Source organism: Rhinolophus sinicus, linkage group LG09 (assembly GCF_036562045.2).
Source record: "Rhinolophus sinicus isolate RSC01 linkage group LG09, ASM3656204v1, whole genome shotgun sequence".
Taxonomy (NCBI): domain Eukaryota; kingdom Metazoa; phylum Chordata; class Mammalia; order Chiroptera; family Rhinolophidae; genus Rhinolophus; species Rhinolophus sinicus.
This window is the reverse complement of record NC_133758.1, coordinates 70,840,470-70,856,356: the sequence shown is the minus strand read 5'-3', so window position 1 is coordinate 70,856,356 and position 15,887 is coordinate 70,840,470. Positions and strand designations below refer to the sequence as shown.

The window sequence follows — 15,887 nt, the reverse complement described above, 5'->3', positions numbered from 1 at the left end:
TTATTAAAATTATTCCAAAATATAAAGTAAAGTATTATTATTTTGCACATTGAGAAATTGTGTACAAATGGTATTCGATTATATATACCATTCTGCAACTTGCTTTCATCCATCAATATCTGTAGATTCATTTATGTTGATATTTACATATGTTTAGGGCATTCTTTCTGATCATGTAAAATCAATATGGATGTACACTTTCTGAAATTTTTTTCTCTCATTTCCAGAAATATGTCTGGACAGTATAAAATGTACCTCAATGGATATATGGATTAATGCAATGGACTGAGTGTTTTTGTCCCCCCAAAATTCATATGTTGAAATCCTAACCCCCAAAGTGATGGTATTAGGAGGTAGGGCCTCCAAGAAGTAATTAGGCCATGAGGGTGGTGATCTTATGAATAGGATTAGCACCCTTTTACAAGGAAACCCAGAGCGCTCTCTCACCCTCTGTCTGCCAGTTGAGGACATAACAAGAAATAGGCCATCTGCAACTGTGAAGAGGGCCCTCACCAGAAGCTTACCATGCTGTCGTCCTGATATCAAACTTCCAGTCTCCAGAACTGGAAGAAACATGTTTCTGTTGTTTATACTAAGCCACCAAGTCTATGAAACTTTATTATAGCAGCCGTACTAAGACACTTAAAAACAAATATCACAATGAAATTACAAAGCAGTTTGGAAAAAACATTGGACATAACTTCAATGTCTATCAGTAGAAAGAAAGTTAAATACTTTATGGTCCATCCATACTATGGAAAATAATTTTAAGTATTTATAAACAATTTAGTAGATCTATATGTACTGACATGGAAAAAATTCCAAGATGTAAAGCAATATGGTCCCTTTTATGTTGAAATTTTTAATTGTGTATTTTTAATTACATATATGTAAATATATTTTAGAAAAACAGTTACAAAACTGGTAATATTGAGTACCTTTGAGTAAGTGAATGAGTTTAAGGGAGACAAAGGGAGGTTTTTGCTTTTACTGTATATCATTGGAATTTTAAAAATGAGAATATGTTCTTATATATAGACATATATTTTTTAGGAGATAAATTGATGATACATAGATAGACAAATGCTAGACAAAAAGAAAAAAAAAGTGGTCAATTAGAATGAACAAAGAACCAGCTCCCTGAGTATACAATCCAGTAAAAGCTGACTACATTATAAGCTTTTTAGATGATTTTGATTGGCATTCTTATGGCCTAAAACTGTAACTGAAGTTTCCATTCTATTTTTACTTTCCTTCATATTCGTTTAATTAAAACACAGGAAAGCAAGACAAACAGTTGTAATTAACATACTTACTGACAGATTTCAAAGTTTTCAATCGGAGAAGACAACCATGAAAATTCAAGCGCAGCACATTTAGACGCCACCTTTGCAAAGCAGACACTATATATTTATCTGTGATCATATCTTTTACTGAGGAAAAATCAATCTAAAAAGGGAAAACAAAAGACATTAAGAAATGAAAAGCTATTTTGCACGTAAACTTTTAAAAATATTTTTTAAAGCATCAAGGACTAAAATTTATCACATCACTCATTTTGGGGGGGCGTTGTTTTTCATGGTCATTCCCAATTTTAATTATGAACAGATTTTCTTTTTTGTGGTCATTCCTGGATTTAATTACAAACAGATTCAAAATTTCCAGTACATGTTGATAGCCATGAGGGTGGGGGGCTCACATTGACCCCACACCAACCCGGTCAATTGTCTTGAAGTGGCCTGGATGCCCCCATCATCCCAGGTGAGCCCCAAGACTTCAATGTCAATGCAACCTGGGTTGATTATTAATGAGTTTCTGCTTTTTGTTTTATGAGCACAGAATATATTGAGTCCTTGACTATGGGAAAGACAATTTAAAGTGTGTAGTTTACAATGGCCTTTACATAATTTATAATTTGGAAGAGCAACCAATGGATGGTGGGGGGAGGAAGTGGAAAAAGGGAGAGAAAAAAAGTATCATCTCCGAAAAGAGCAGTCATCAGGGATAATACATGCTTATTTTGGTTGTTGGCTGAGACCCATCCCCAGTGTCTCTTTGGAATGAAAAAAACAGGCAAATTCTAGGTTACAAGAACAGTACCAAACTAGTATAACACAAGAATAGTACAGAGGTACCAGCCTAGAAGCTCATATGAGAAAATGCTAAGTGTATGTGTGTCTTTGTGCATGCAAACACACTAAGATTATCAAACAACTTTGTTTACGCGTTGAGTATTTTAGCCCTCTTTAGTGCTCAGTTGTTTCTTCCTTTACTCCATATTTTGGGCTGCTTTATTATGTTTTTTGAACTAAAATAGTAGCTAGTATTTATTGCCTACTGCTTACATACAGACTGTACACTCAGGACTTTACTTGCATTTTCTCAATTTATCTCTGGTAAGCCTAACATACAATGGAGCTTTGTTTCAATCCAAAAATAATACTCAATTTATTTCTACCATTTAAATAAGAAAATACTAACAAGTTATCTGTTAAAATAACATTATCTTTTTATCTCATCTTGTAGGCTTGTATCTGCACAAAAGAGAAACAAGTGCACCTACTCTTGGTGGCCACAGAGTGGGGCGCAGGGAAGAAGGCAGTCATTACTACATTTGCCTTAACAACAGTCCATCTCCTTTAAGAACTAAAATACAGTCATGCACTGCATTTTGGTGAATGATAGACCACATATATGAAGATGGTCCCATAAGCTTATAATGGAGCTAAAAAATTGCTATCGCCTAGTGATGTAGCCATTGTAACATCTTAGCACAACTCATGACTCACGTGTTTGTGGTGATGCTGGTGTAAACAAACCTACTGTGCTGCCAGTTGTGTAAAAGTATAGCATTAGCATGTGCGATTATATACAGTACATAATACTTGATAATAAATGACTTGTTACTGGTTTATGTGTTTACGACACTATACTTTTTATCATTATTTTAGAGTGTACTCTTTCTACTTATAAAAAAAGTAAGTTTGTTGTAAAACAGTATGCCACGTTATGTCAGCAGCAGCCACATACATCTTGTGTTTACCACCTCTCTTGATTGCATCATCTTCTCTTGTGCTTGATTTAATTTCATGTTGTTTTCTACAGTAACATGTCATACAGGTTCATAGCCTAAGAGCAATGGGCTACAACATATCACCCAGGCCTGTAGTCAGCTATACCATATAGGTTTGTGTCAGTGCACTCTATGAGGTTGCGTCAAAAGACAAAATCGCCTGGCCACGCATGTCTCACAACACATCCCCATTGTTAAGTGGCACATGATGGTAAAGACATAGCTTCAGACAGTTAGCGTCTACTTACACCATTCCACAATGAGCTTATTTGTGTCATCAGCCTCCAGGAGTGACAAACCTGACTACATATCACCACATCTCTTAAACTGAGGTAGAAGAAAATCTAAACACAAAGAAAAAAAATATACAATTTTGAAAACTGTGAATTTTGATGTAACTCTTCCACTACAATTTTTTTGTTTTTTTTGGTATTAATAATGATAATGTTATCCATACATTGTAGAAGTAGGGGTTTAAGTGCCGGAATGTTATCTAAAAATAGGAATTTTATCTAAAGTACTATATAACTTATCTGTTGATACCTTTGATATAATGGGATCTTTTAAATTGATAGTTGCAGAAGAATGGTGAGAAAATAGGTACATAGAAGGCACTCAATAATTGCTTGCTGAACTGAACTGGATTCTTTCTCAAGTTACAGGATTCCTGGGAAAGATCAATAAACCCACCTTGGCTTCTATTTCTAGAAAAAATGGTAGACTAGAAAATCTGGAAATCCCCTAGATATAAAACATCAGTGAGTGATAAAACAAACATTTTCAAAATATTCTTTAATTTTTTTTAATTTTAGCTTTATCAAGATATAATTGACATATAAAATTATAAGATTTAAAGTGTATATTGTTGTGATTTGATATACATACACATTGTGAAAGGACTCTCCTATCTAATTAATTCAACTCACTTCACATATTTATCGTGAGAGAGACAGAGAGAGAGACAGAGAGAGAGAGAGAGAGAGAGAGAGAGAGAAAATATTTAAGTTCCACTCTTGTAGTAAATTTCAATTATACAACACAGTGTTATCAACTATAGTCACCATGTTTGACATTATATCCTCAGACCTTACTCACCTTATAGCTGAAAGTTTGTACATTTTTACCAACTTCTCTTTACTCCTCCCATCCCAAGCTTCTGGCAACCACTTTTCTACTCTCTAAAACAAATGTATTTTTAAAAAACATAACTGAGATTTCAAGGAAATAAGGAAAATGTCCAGGGCCCCAATCCTTTCAAACGCAGACTCATATAAATAAGGTGTTCGTGCTCTAGTTGCTCGGGATGGGGAAGTAGTGGGGATGGTTGCTGCATTTCATAACACATAGGTTCAGGTTTTACTGGCCATTCAGAGACAGAAAAAGTCATTAGGTATGTACGAAGCTGGGAGCCATAACTGAGTTAGAAAAAGAGAGAGAAATCCAGGATTAAGAGAGAGATTAAAAAGAAAAAACCTACCTACTGGCAAGAGAAAAGTTAAGATACCTAGCCTTGGATGAAAAAATAATTTCCCAAAGAATCTGTTACCAAAACCAGCTATCATGTGGATTGGGATTTGACTTTTAATTATTTGTGGAATCCAATTTGAATTTATTACTGTAGTAACTGGATTTGATACATTTGGTGCAAAGAGCTTCCCAATTGGTAGTAGCTCTGAGATATTTGGCAGAAATAAATACCACTCTCTCTAAAGAGACACATCCTCAAACTAGGCCTTATGGGATTTTCATAGATTAAGCCCCAACAAAATGACTTCTCAATAAAAATTACAAAACACATAAAGGAAAAAACCCAACAACATTCAACAACAGAAAAACAATAACTTTAAATAAAATTGTCAAATAGTAATTATAAAAGCATTAAGGTGATAAAGACATAGAAAGAAAATTAAGTCCTGGAGAAAACCTGCTGTTGAAAAAGAACTTGGCAGATTTATAAAGGAACCAAATAAAATTCATGGGAATTAAAAATATGATTGAAACTAAAAACTCAATGGATTAGTTAAACAGCAAGTGAAACTTCACTGAAAGGGAATTAGAAAACTGAAACATGTATTAGAAGAAATTACGGATGATAAGGTATAAAGAGACGAAGAGATGAATATACAAAGGTTAAGAGACACATTTTTATAACAAGAAAGGGTCAAGCATTCTATATATCTTTATAGAATTTCCCGAAGTAGAAAAAAGAGAGAATGGAATCAAAGCAAAATTTAAAAATACCACAGATAAAAATGTTCTAAAACCGATAAAAAGCAACAAAATTCTCAGATTCAGGAAATACAAGAAATCCCAAATAGGAAAACCAAAAGATACCATGACAATTGTAGTGAAATTGCAAAAGGGCACAATCAAAGGAAAATCTTAAATGCAACCAGAGACGGATTACCTACTAAAGAATGTCACTTAGCAACCACAGAAATCAGCAGAAGGCAGAAATCAGCAGAAAATACTTATCAATCTCAGATACCACATGCAAGTAAATTATAACTCAAGGATGAGCATCAAGTAAAAATGCTTTAAGACAATGATTAAGAGAGTTTTCCTCCAATAGACCCTCCACAAAAGAACTTCTAAAGGACATGGGAATCAGAAGAAAGGAGTGAGATGGAAGTAATAATAATAGGCAAAGAAAATAATAACTATATTGTAAAGCCATTAACTTTATTAAAAAGTAAAATGATCATGATGAAAAAACACTAGATAGTTCTAATATGCATATTCTAATTCTAGAGAGAGTAATCAGAATTAAAATGCTCTAAATTCTAGTATTTAGAAAGTATATCAGATTTGACAAATAAGTTCGCAAACTTGTTGCAAAGATGTTGCTAACCATTTTTTATATCAGAGGGATTATTCATTATGAATTTGTACCAACTGGACAAACAGTTAACCAAGTTTATTATTTGGAAGTGCTGAAAAGGCTGCATGAAAAGTTAGATGACCTGAACTTTTCACCAACAATTCATGGCTCGTGCATCACGACAATGCACCAGCTCACACAGCACTGTCTGTAAGGGAGTTTTTAGCCAATAAACAAATAACTGTATTGGAACACCCTCCCTACTCATCTAATCTGGCTCCCAATTACTTCTTTCTTCACCCAAAGATAAAGGAAATATTGAAAGGAAGACATTTTGATGACATTCAGGACATCAAGTATAGTATGACAACAGCTCCTTTTCTGGCCATTCCAGAAAAAGAGTTCCAAAATTGCTTCCAAGGGTGGACTAAGCACTGGCATCAGTGATAGCTTCCCAAGGGGAGTACTTCGAAGGTGACCGTAATGATATTCAGCAATGAGGAATGTAGCACTTTTTCTAGGATGAGTTCACGAAATAATTGTCCAACCTCATAGTTATTAATTTACTTTAAGCTTTATTAAGGTAAATGCACATGTTGAAAATATTTAAGAGAAGCCACTGAAATGATAGAAATAGAATGTGTATCTTCTAAAACATGAAAATGGGAAAAAGGGGTAGATCTTAAAATTCAATTTCAAAAAGGCAGGAAAAGAGATAAAAGAAGCATATAAAATAAGGATAAATACTATACAATGATAAAAATAAATCCAAGTATATCTAGTAACTATAAATTTTACAAAATTCACTAGTTGGAAGATAAATGTTATCCTTAATAAGGCTTTTTGATATTAATATAGCCATCACATTTCCTTTCATTTGTGTTCATCTTGTTCAGTATACTATTTCAGGTGGATTTTTAAAGATTACCTAATAAAGAGGGTCACTACATGATAGTTAAAACAATTCAAACAATTTACTGGAGATACATAACAATTTTAAATGTGTAAGTATCTACTAACAGCCATGAAGATATAAGGAGAAATTGAAAAATCCACAATCATGATGAAAGATTAAATCAAAACTCCCAGCTGTTGAGAAATCAATGTGAGGAAATAAATCTTCTCTGGATTTCTCAGTGCTCCTGTAAAAAGCTCCAGCCTTTGGAGACACAGAAGTCTATAAGATATAAACGTAATATTTTGCCTTCACTTCCTCTACAAACATTTTACTTTCCACTTACTATGGGGATTAGACCTGTAGCCATTTGTCTAGTAATTTCTCTGATCCAAAAGGGTAATTAAACTTTTCTTGTCTCCCCAAGAAGGTCAAATAGTTATAGTATACACTAGCCCCTTGTAACAAGCTCCCAACATGTCAGAAAGATCCTTAATCATTTACATTTCAAGGAGAAATGTATCCTAGCACCTTGGAGGTATCTCTAATTTAATGTAATTTTTATATTAGTTTCAGGTGTACAACACAACATAATGATTAGAGGGGAATATAATCAATAATGTTGTAAAGATTATGTAGGGGCCAGCCCGGTGGCTCAGGCAGTTGGTGCTCCACGCTCCTAACTCCGAAGGCTGCTGGTTCGATTCCCACATGGGCCAGTGGGCTCTCAAACACAAGGTTGCCAGTTCAATTCCTCGAGTCCCGCAAGGGATGGTGGGCTCTGCCGCCTGCAACTAAGATTGAACATGGCACCTTGAGCTGAGCTGCCTCGCGGATGGCTCAGTAGGTTGGAGCATGGGTTCTCAACCACAAGGTTGCCAGTTCGATTCCTCGAGTCCCGCAAGGGATGGTGGGCAGCACCCCCTGCAACTAAAGATTGAACATGGCACCTTGAACTGAGTTGCCACTGAGCTCCTGGATAGCTCAGGTGGTTGGAGCGTGTCCTCTTAACCACAAGGTTGCCGGTTTGACTCCCGCAAGGGGTGGTGGGCTGTGCCCCCTGCAACTAGCAACAGCAATTGGACCTGGAGCTGAGCTGTGCCCTCCACAACTAGGATTGAAAGGACAACAACTTGACTTGGAAAAAAATCCTGGAAGTACACACTATTTCCCAATAAAATCCTGTTAAAAAAAAAGAAGATATAGGGTGGCTGAGTGGATAAGAAAACAAGACCCTTGATATGCTATATACAAGAGACTCACCTGAGATGAAAAGACACACAGGCTGAAAGTGAAGGGTTGGAGTAAGACATTTCATGGAATAGAAATGAGAAAAAACTGAAGTAGCAATACTTATATCTGACAAAATAGACTTTAAAATGAAGAATATATTAAAAGACAAAGATGGGCACTACATAATAATAAAGGGATCGATCCAACAAGAGGACATAACCCAAGTAAACATCTATGTACCCAACATAGGAGCACCTAAATATATAAAACAGATATTGACTAACATAAAGACAGAGATCAACAGTAACACTATCACAGTAGGGGACTTCAACACACCACTAACAACAGGACAGGTCCTCCAGATGGAAAATAAGTACGGAAACAGCGGCCTTAAATGACACATTGGACCAGTTGGATTTAATCAATATTTTCAGAGCATTTCACCCCAAAGCTGCAAAATACACAGTCTTTGTAAGCACACATGGAACATTTTCCAAGATAGACCACATGTTAGGTCACACAACAAGTCTCAATAAATTTAAAAAACAATGAAATCATACCAAGTGTCTTCTCTGACGGCAGTGCTATGAAATTAGAAATCAACTACAGGAAAAACACTGGAAGACACACAAATACATGGAGGCTGAATAACATGTTACTAAATAATGAATGGGTCAACCATGAGATCAAGGAAGAAATCAAAAGATATCTCGAGACAAATGAAAATGAAAACACAACGACCCCAAATCTATGGGATGCAGCAAAAGCAGTCCTAAGAGGGAAATTCATAGCAATGCAGGCCTACCTAAAGAAACAAGAATAATCACAAATCAACAGTTTATCCTTACACTTAAGGGATCCGGAAAAAAAAAAAACAGCAAAATGAGCCCAAAGGGAGTACAAGGAGGGAGATAATAAAGATCAGAGTGGAAATAAATGAAATAGAGACTGAAAAAACAATACAAAAGATCAAAGAATCCAAGAGTCGGTTTTCCAAGAAGATAAACAAAATAGACAAACCTTTAGCCAGACTCATCAAAACAAAGAGAGAGAGGACCCAAATTAATAACTTCAGAAATGAAAGAGGAGAAGTGCCAACAGACACCACAGAAATACAAAAATAAATTTAAGAAATTACTATGAGCAACTATATGCCAACAAATTAATCAATCTGGAAGAAATGTACAATTTTCCAGAAGCATGCAACCTTCCAAGGCTAACTCAAGAAGAAACGGAAAACCTGAACAGACTGATTACTACCAGGGAAATTGAATCAGTAATCAACAAGCTCCCAACAAACAAAAGCCCTGGACCACCAGTGAATGGCTTTACAGGTGAATTTTACAAAACATTCAGAAAAGAATTATCATCTATTCTCCTCAAACTATTCCAAAAAATCCAGAAGGAAAGAAGGTTCCCAAACACTTTCTACAAGCCCACTATCACCCTGATCCCAAAATCAGACAAAGCATTACAAAAAAAAAAGAAAACTACTCGCCGATATCCCTAATGAACATAGATGCAAAAATCCTCAACAAAGTATTAGCGAACAGAACTCAGCAATACATTAAAAAGATCATACACTGTGATCAAGTGGGATTCATTCCTGATACGCAAAGTTGGTTCAACATCCACAAATCAATTAATGTGATACATCCCATTAACAAAATGGAAAATAAAAATCATATGATCATATCAATAGATGCAGAAAAAGCATTTGATAAAATCCAGCAGCCATTTATGATAAAACTCTTAAGAAAGTGGGAATAGAGGGACCATATCTCAACATGATAAAGGCCATATATATGATAAACCCACAGCTGACATCATACTCAATGGGGAAAAGCTAAAACCATTCCCCTCAAGATCAGGAACAAAGCAAGTTTGCCGACTTTTTCCACTTCTATTCAACATAGCTCTGGAAATTCCAGCCATAGCAATCAGACACAAAAAGAAATAAAGGCATCCAAATTGGTAAGGAGGAAGTAAAATTGTCATATGCAGATGACTTGATACTATATAGAGAGAACCCTAAAGACTCCACACAAAAAACTATCAGAACTGATAAATGAATTTAGTAAAGTAGCAGGATACAAAATTAATATTCAGAAATCAGCTGCATTTGTAAATATCAATAATAAAATATCAGAAGGAGAAATTAAGAAAACAGTCCCATTTACAATTGCTTCAAAGACTATAAAATACCTAGGAATGAATTTAACCAAAGAAGTAAAAGATCTGTACTCAGAAAATTATAAGACACCAAAGAGAGAAATTAAAGAAGATACAAATAGATGGAAAAGCATACCATGCTCATGGATAGGAAGAATTAATATCATTAAAATGTCCATACTGCCTAAGGCAATATATAGATTCAACGCAATTCCTATCAAACTACCAAGGACAGTTTTTCACAGAAGTAGAACATATAGTTCTAAAATTTATGGAGCCATAAAAGATCCCGGATAGCCTCGGCAATCTTGAAAAATAAGAACAAAGTGGGAGGTATCACAATACCTGACATCAAATTATACTATGAAGCTATAGTAATCAAAACAGCATGACACTGGCATAAAAACAGACACATAGATCAATGGAACAGAATACAGAGCCCAGAAATAAATCCATGCCCATATGGTCATTTAATCTACAACAATGGAAGCAAGAATTTGCATTGGGGTAAAGACAGTCTATTCAATAAATGGTGCTGGGAAACCTGGATAGACACATGCAAAACAATGAAGCTGGACCACCTCCTTACACCACATACAAGAATAAATTCAAAATGGATTAAAGACTTAAATGTAAGATCTGAAACCATAAAACTCCTAAAAGAAAATATAGGAAGAAAGCTTACAGACATTACCAGGAGTAATATTTTTACTGACATAACCCCTAGGGCAACGGAAGTAAGACAAAAAATAAACATGTGGGATTACGTCAAACTAAAAAAAATTTTCACAACAAAGGAAACTATCAATAAAACAAAAAGGGAATCCTACTGAATTGGAGAAGATATTTGTCAGTGATATATCTGATAAGGGGTAATATCCAACGTTTATTAAAAAAACTCATTCACCTCATCTCCAAAAAAAACATACAACCCAATTAAAAAATGGGCAGAGGACATGAAGAGACATTTTTCTAAAGAGGACATACAGATGGCAAATGGACATATGAAAAAATGTTCAACCTCACTAATCATTAGAGAAATGCAAATAAAAAACACAAGATACCACCTTACCCCAGTCAAAATGGCTGTCATCAATAAATCAACAAACAACAAGTACTGGTGAGGATGTGGAGAAAAGGGATCCCTCGTGCCCTGCTGGGGGGATTGCAGATTGGTGCAGCCACTTTGGAAATCAGTATGGAGGTGTCTCAAAAAACTGGAATTGGAGCTACCTTATGACCCAGCAATTCGACTCCTAGGTATCTATCCAGAGAAATCCAAAACTCTAATTCAAAAAAATTTATGCACCCCTATGTTTATTGCAGCACTATTTACAATAGCCATGACATGGAAATGACCGAAATGCCCATCAGCACATGACTGGATTAAGACGACTGGTACATTTATACAATGCAGTATTACTTGGCCATAAAGAAGAATGAAATCTTACCATTTGCAATGATATGGATGGACCTAGAGAACATTATGCTAAGTGAAATAAGTCAGACAGAGAAAGACAAATACCATATGATCTCACTTATAAGTGGAATCTAAAGAATCGAATGAATGAACAAACTAACCACAAACAGTCTCAGAGATATAGCGGAAAAACTGAGGGTTGCTAGATGGGAGGTGGGTGGGATGAGGGAGAAGGCGAGGGGATTAGAAAGCACAGTTGGTAACCACAAGATTGCCACAGGGATACGAAAGTCAGTTTGGGGAACATAATCAATAAGGTTGTAAAGATTTTGTAAGACATCCAATGGACACTTATTATGTAGACCACATCAGGGATGGTGTAGAGGCCTAATCACTATACTGTTCACCTGAAGCTGAATAATAATGAATGTCAAATATAATTTTACATATATATGTATATGTTAAAAAATACATATATATACACATATATACATACACACACACACACACACACACACACACACACACACTCACACAGAGATGGTCCATTTTGCCTCTGCAGGAGGGTTGTTAGTGAATGACGATCTATTTGGGCTGAGTTGTTATGGGTGAGTAAAGTGAATCCATTCTGCCGGCCCCCACCCCCAAGAGGTGGGCGGCACAGCAGCCAATGCAGCAGGGGGCGCTCTCCAGCAACGTTAACTTTGGGGAAATGAAAATCCGTGTTACCGGTGACAGGCTTCATAATTGCTCAAAATCTGGATTTTTATGTGAACTTGCCTGACTTTTATGTTAGAATATAATTTTTAAAAATAGACACTGTAGGAACTAATTCTGTGGCATAAAGACACCATACCTGTAGGTCTCGTGACGCCCGTAAGTTGCCAGTCTGCGACCTGTGCTCCAGGTACCCAGAAATGCACTGCAATGTAGAGCCAGACATCTGGGGCCATTTGCTGGGTGCCATCGTATGTCACCTCCTTCCAAATGTCCTATAGATTGCTTTTTTCCTGACTCACGGGGGTTTTGGAGTTCTTTGGTTCTTTTTTCATGCAGTGAGAATAATGGAAGGATATTATGAAAAGGAGCCCAGTGAAACTCATCCCAGTCTTTAGTGTAAGGATGTTTTTTCACAGACACTGATGATTATGTGATGCCATGTGCTTGATAAGATCAACTGAGAAATGTCTGTTTAACTTTTATCATCAGAAATAAATGTGCTTTAAGGGGCAAAGAGTTTGTTTTTATATCTTTTCGACTCTGTGCCTGTCACAGTTCATGTTTACGTCTTGCTGTTGGATGCTGGAAAACCAGAATGAATCTGTGTGTGAACACTTCTGGGACCTTCCTCCTTTTGTTCACTCACTTTCCTTTTGTTTAATACCTAGGACCACCGAGCACTGGAAATGTGGCGAGTTTGAACCGAGAAGAGCTAGCTGTACATATAAAAACAACAAAACCGACTGTGAAGGCATAATTAGAAAAAAATATATGAGATCACTAAAGATTTTTACATTGATTGGCTACATGTTGAAACGATAACGCTTGGGATAAATTTGGTTAATAAAACATGTTATGAAAATTAATTTTACCTGTCTCTTTAAAATAACTTTTTTAATTTAAAATTTTAATTAAAAAATAAAAATTTTTTGGCTCATCTGTGTGGCTCCTCCCATCAAAAGGTAAGGCACATTTTAATCAAAGTCTAACAATTGTCTTAACTCAGTGAAGACACTGTGATGCACAGTTCCTGGTCACTCAATCACAGCTTCACTGCTTGAATGAATGAAAACAATTCCATCTTTCAGCCTCTTCTCACTGTGTGCCATGCCCACTCAGCAAAAGTGCAAGGCTGCGTCCGCTCTGAGGTCCTGAGACATGTAAGTAATAGCACCAGACTTCAGTATCACTAGTTCCTCCATGATGAGAATCTCAGTTCTCCCCAGTGTCAAAGTGAGGCTCCCTATCTCCCGGTCAGCACTGTGTCGGGAGGCAGGTGGGTGATGCGGGCTGAGGATGATTTACTGCAGGTGACACAGGATTCTGTTGATGCACGCGTGAAGACCATGTCTGCAGGATCCGCAGTGCAGCTCTGGGATACCGAGATGAATACATGAATAATTGTTTTGATAATATCAAGCAGGCATGTGTGATGTAGCTTTGCAGCATCTTCTGTCAACAACAGACAGAAAGAGGCTTTACAGTTTAGGTTACTCTGCTTTCAGGAACCATGTTAGGTGTCCAATTTGGTACTTTTGCAGGTATCAATTAGAACAGAAGAATTTCTCAGAATATCTCAGTATCGATGAGTGTCCCTATAAATCCTGAGTGTGTGGGGACATGGGGAGGGGCATTCTGTAGGACCCAAAACACCACCGATGATGTCAAAAAGCTCACAACAGATCAAAGAAAAAGGAAGAGGTGCATCAGAGTTCACTAATGGAAAGGTAATGGCATCTGGGAGCTGGTGAGGAAGACAAACTTGAATGGATGAATTTTAAGAACAAAAACACACTTGAAATAAATACGGCACAAATAAGTTATCCAAATGCATTGAATTATAATAATTCCAAGATGCTTCTTTCATTCCATTTTGTGTGCTGCTAAGGGAGAAAGATGGCAGGTATAGTCCTAAAGACTTAATGGTTTAGTTTTAAAACATTTCAGCTATGTCTGGAGCTTCAGGACAGTGGATCAGGCAGAGCTTAAAGAAAAAAAGTATCTCTTCAAGAAAACTGAGATCAGATCCAATATATCACTAAATATTCACATTTTTCCCATGATTAGAAGTAGATTATTTTAAACTGACACAAAAGTTGACAACAAATCTGTTCTAAACAATGTATCGAACATTGACATGTGGTAATTTACTAATTAGAGAAAAATAGGCAACACTTACTTCTGGAAGTTGTGAAACTGAAATTGTGCAAACAATTAACTGCATTGAATCAATAGTGAAAATTGGTAGACTTTGTGTCCCTAGCATTATTTCAATCTGATTTCCCTGAGCCCAGCCAATTTTATGCCTATGAAGTAGCCACTTTTGGAAGCAAATTCACTTTTAACAGGTTTCCATTTATTTAAAAACAAAACAAACAAACAAACAAACAAACTGAAGGTATCCAAAATGAATACCTGAAATTATTTTCTGAGGGAACTACTCAGCTAAGCTGCGGTATTAATAAACACAAGGTGGTTTTAAGAACAATTGCTTGTAGATACCTTTTAAATGATCATTTTATATAAAAAGTTACTTTATTATACATCCAAGTAGTGCTTCTCAAAGGGCAGCACCATTTCTTGGCTGAGGGAATGGAAACAAATCATCTTAAGGGCTTTTCAAAATGCAACACTATCCATCCCTGGAAAACCTACACTTTTCTTTCTTTTTAAAGCATCCTACAGACTTTAAATTCTAATTAAGTAAATATCAGTCTTTCATATCCCACATAAACAAAAATTTCTTCGGGGTCCCCCCTTTTTCTCAGAGTAATGAGAAACCCAAAACTGAGAAAACCACTGTAGTTTACCCTTAGCCACACATGGTCAATTTCTGGCTCTGAGCTCATAAAGCACCAGTGTGATGAAATTACCCATAGCTGCTATATAAGCCCCTGGCTGGGCTGAGCTTTCTGTCCGTTATAGCCCAGGAAGCTGATTTGTGGTGACCTGTTGGACTTGGACGTTTTAGCTGGTTTTCCCCCCATTTTATTTTTTCCCTTCCCTCTTGTTTCCTTGGTCTCATTTTTTTAGTTAGTGTTATTACTTAGTATTGTTAGTACAGTTATTACATTTAGTCAGTGTAGTTAGCATAGTTATTGTTTATTAGCCCCTCCCCCCACCCCATCCCACCCCCGTTTTATTTTTTCCCTTCCCTCTTCTTTCCTTGGTCCCTTTTTTTTTTAGTTAGTATTATTAGTTAGTATTGTTAGTACAGTTATTACATTTAGTCAGTGTAGTTGGCATAGTTATTGTTTATTAGCATTGTTAGTACTATTGATAGTATATTTAGTCAGCACAGTTGGTATAGTTATTATTATTAGCAGCGTAGTTAGTACAGTTGTTTGTGAGCACAGTTGGAGAGCATCGTTAGTACCGTCAGTGAGCGTAGCTAGCGGGTCACCATGTCACGTGAGTTTACAGACATCCCTGTTGACCAGGAGCCCCCCAGTGCCCATTACGAGCTCAATGGATCCATCGGCGAGGGCACCTTTGCCAACGTAGTGGTGGGCATGCACATGCTCACGCAGACGAAGGTGGCTGTGAAAATCAT

General features: G+C 36.4%; 1 protein-coding gene across 2 annotated transcripts in view; it reads right to left on the bottom strand.

Annotated features, from left to right (window-relative positions):
* The window catches only part of FBXL13 (F-box and leucine rich repeat protein 13), a 230,582-nt gene that overhangs the window by 137,335 nt on the left and 77,360 nt on the right, over positions 1–15,887 (bottom strand). For both annotated transcript variants that reach the window (XM_019744537.2, XM_074340634.1), the window contains exons 8-9: positions 3,322–3,417; positions 1,317–1,449 (exon numbers count right to left, since the gene is read on the bottom strand). In XM_019744537.2, coding sequence (XP_019600096.2) covers positions 1,317–1,449; positions 3,322–3,417 — 229 coding nt within the window. The remainder of the gene's footprint in view (positions 1–1,316; positions 1,450–3,321; positions 3,418–15,887) is intronic.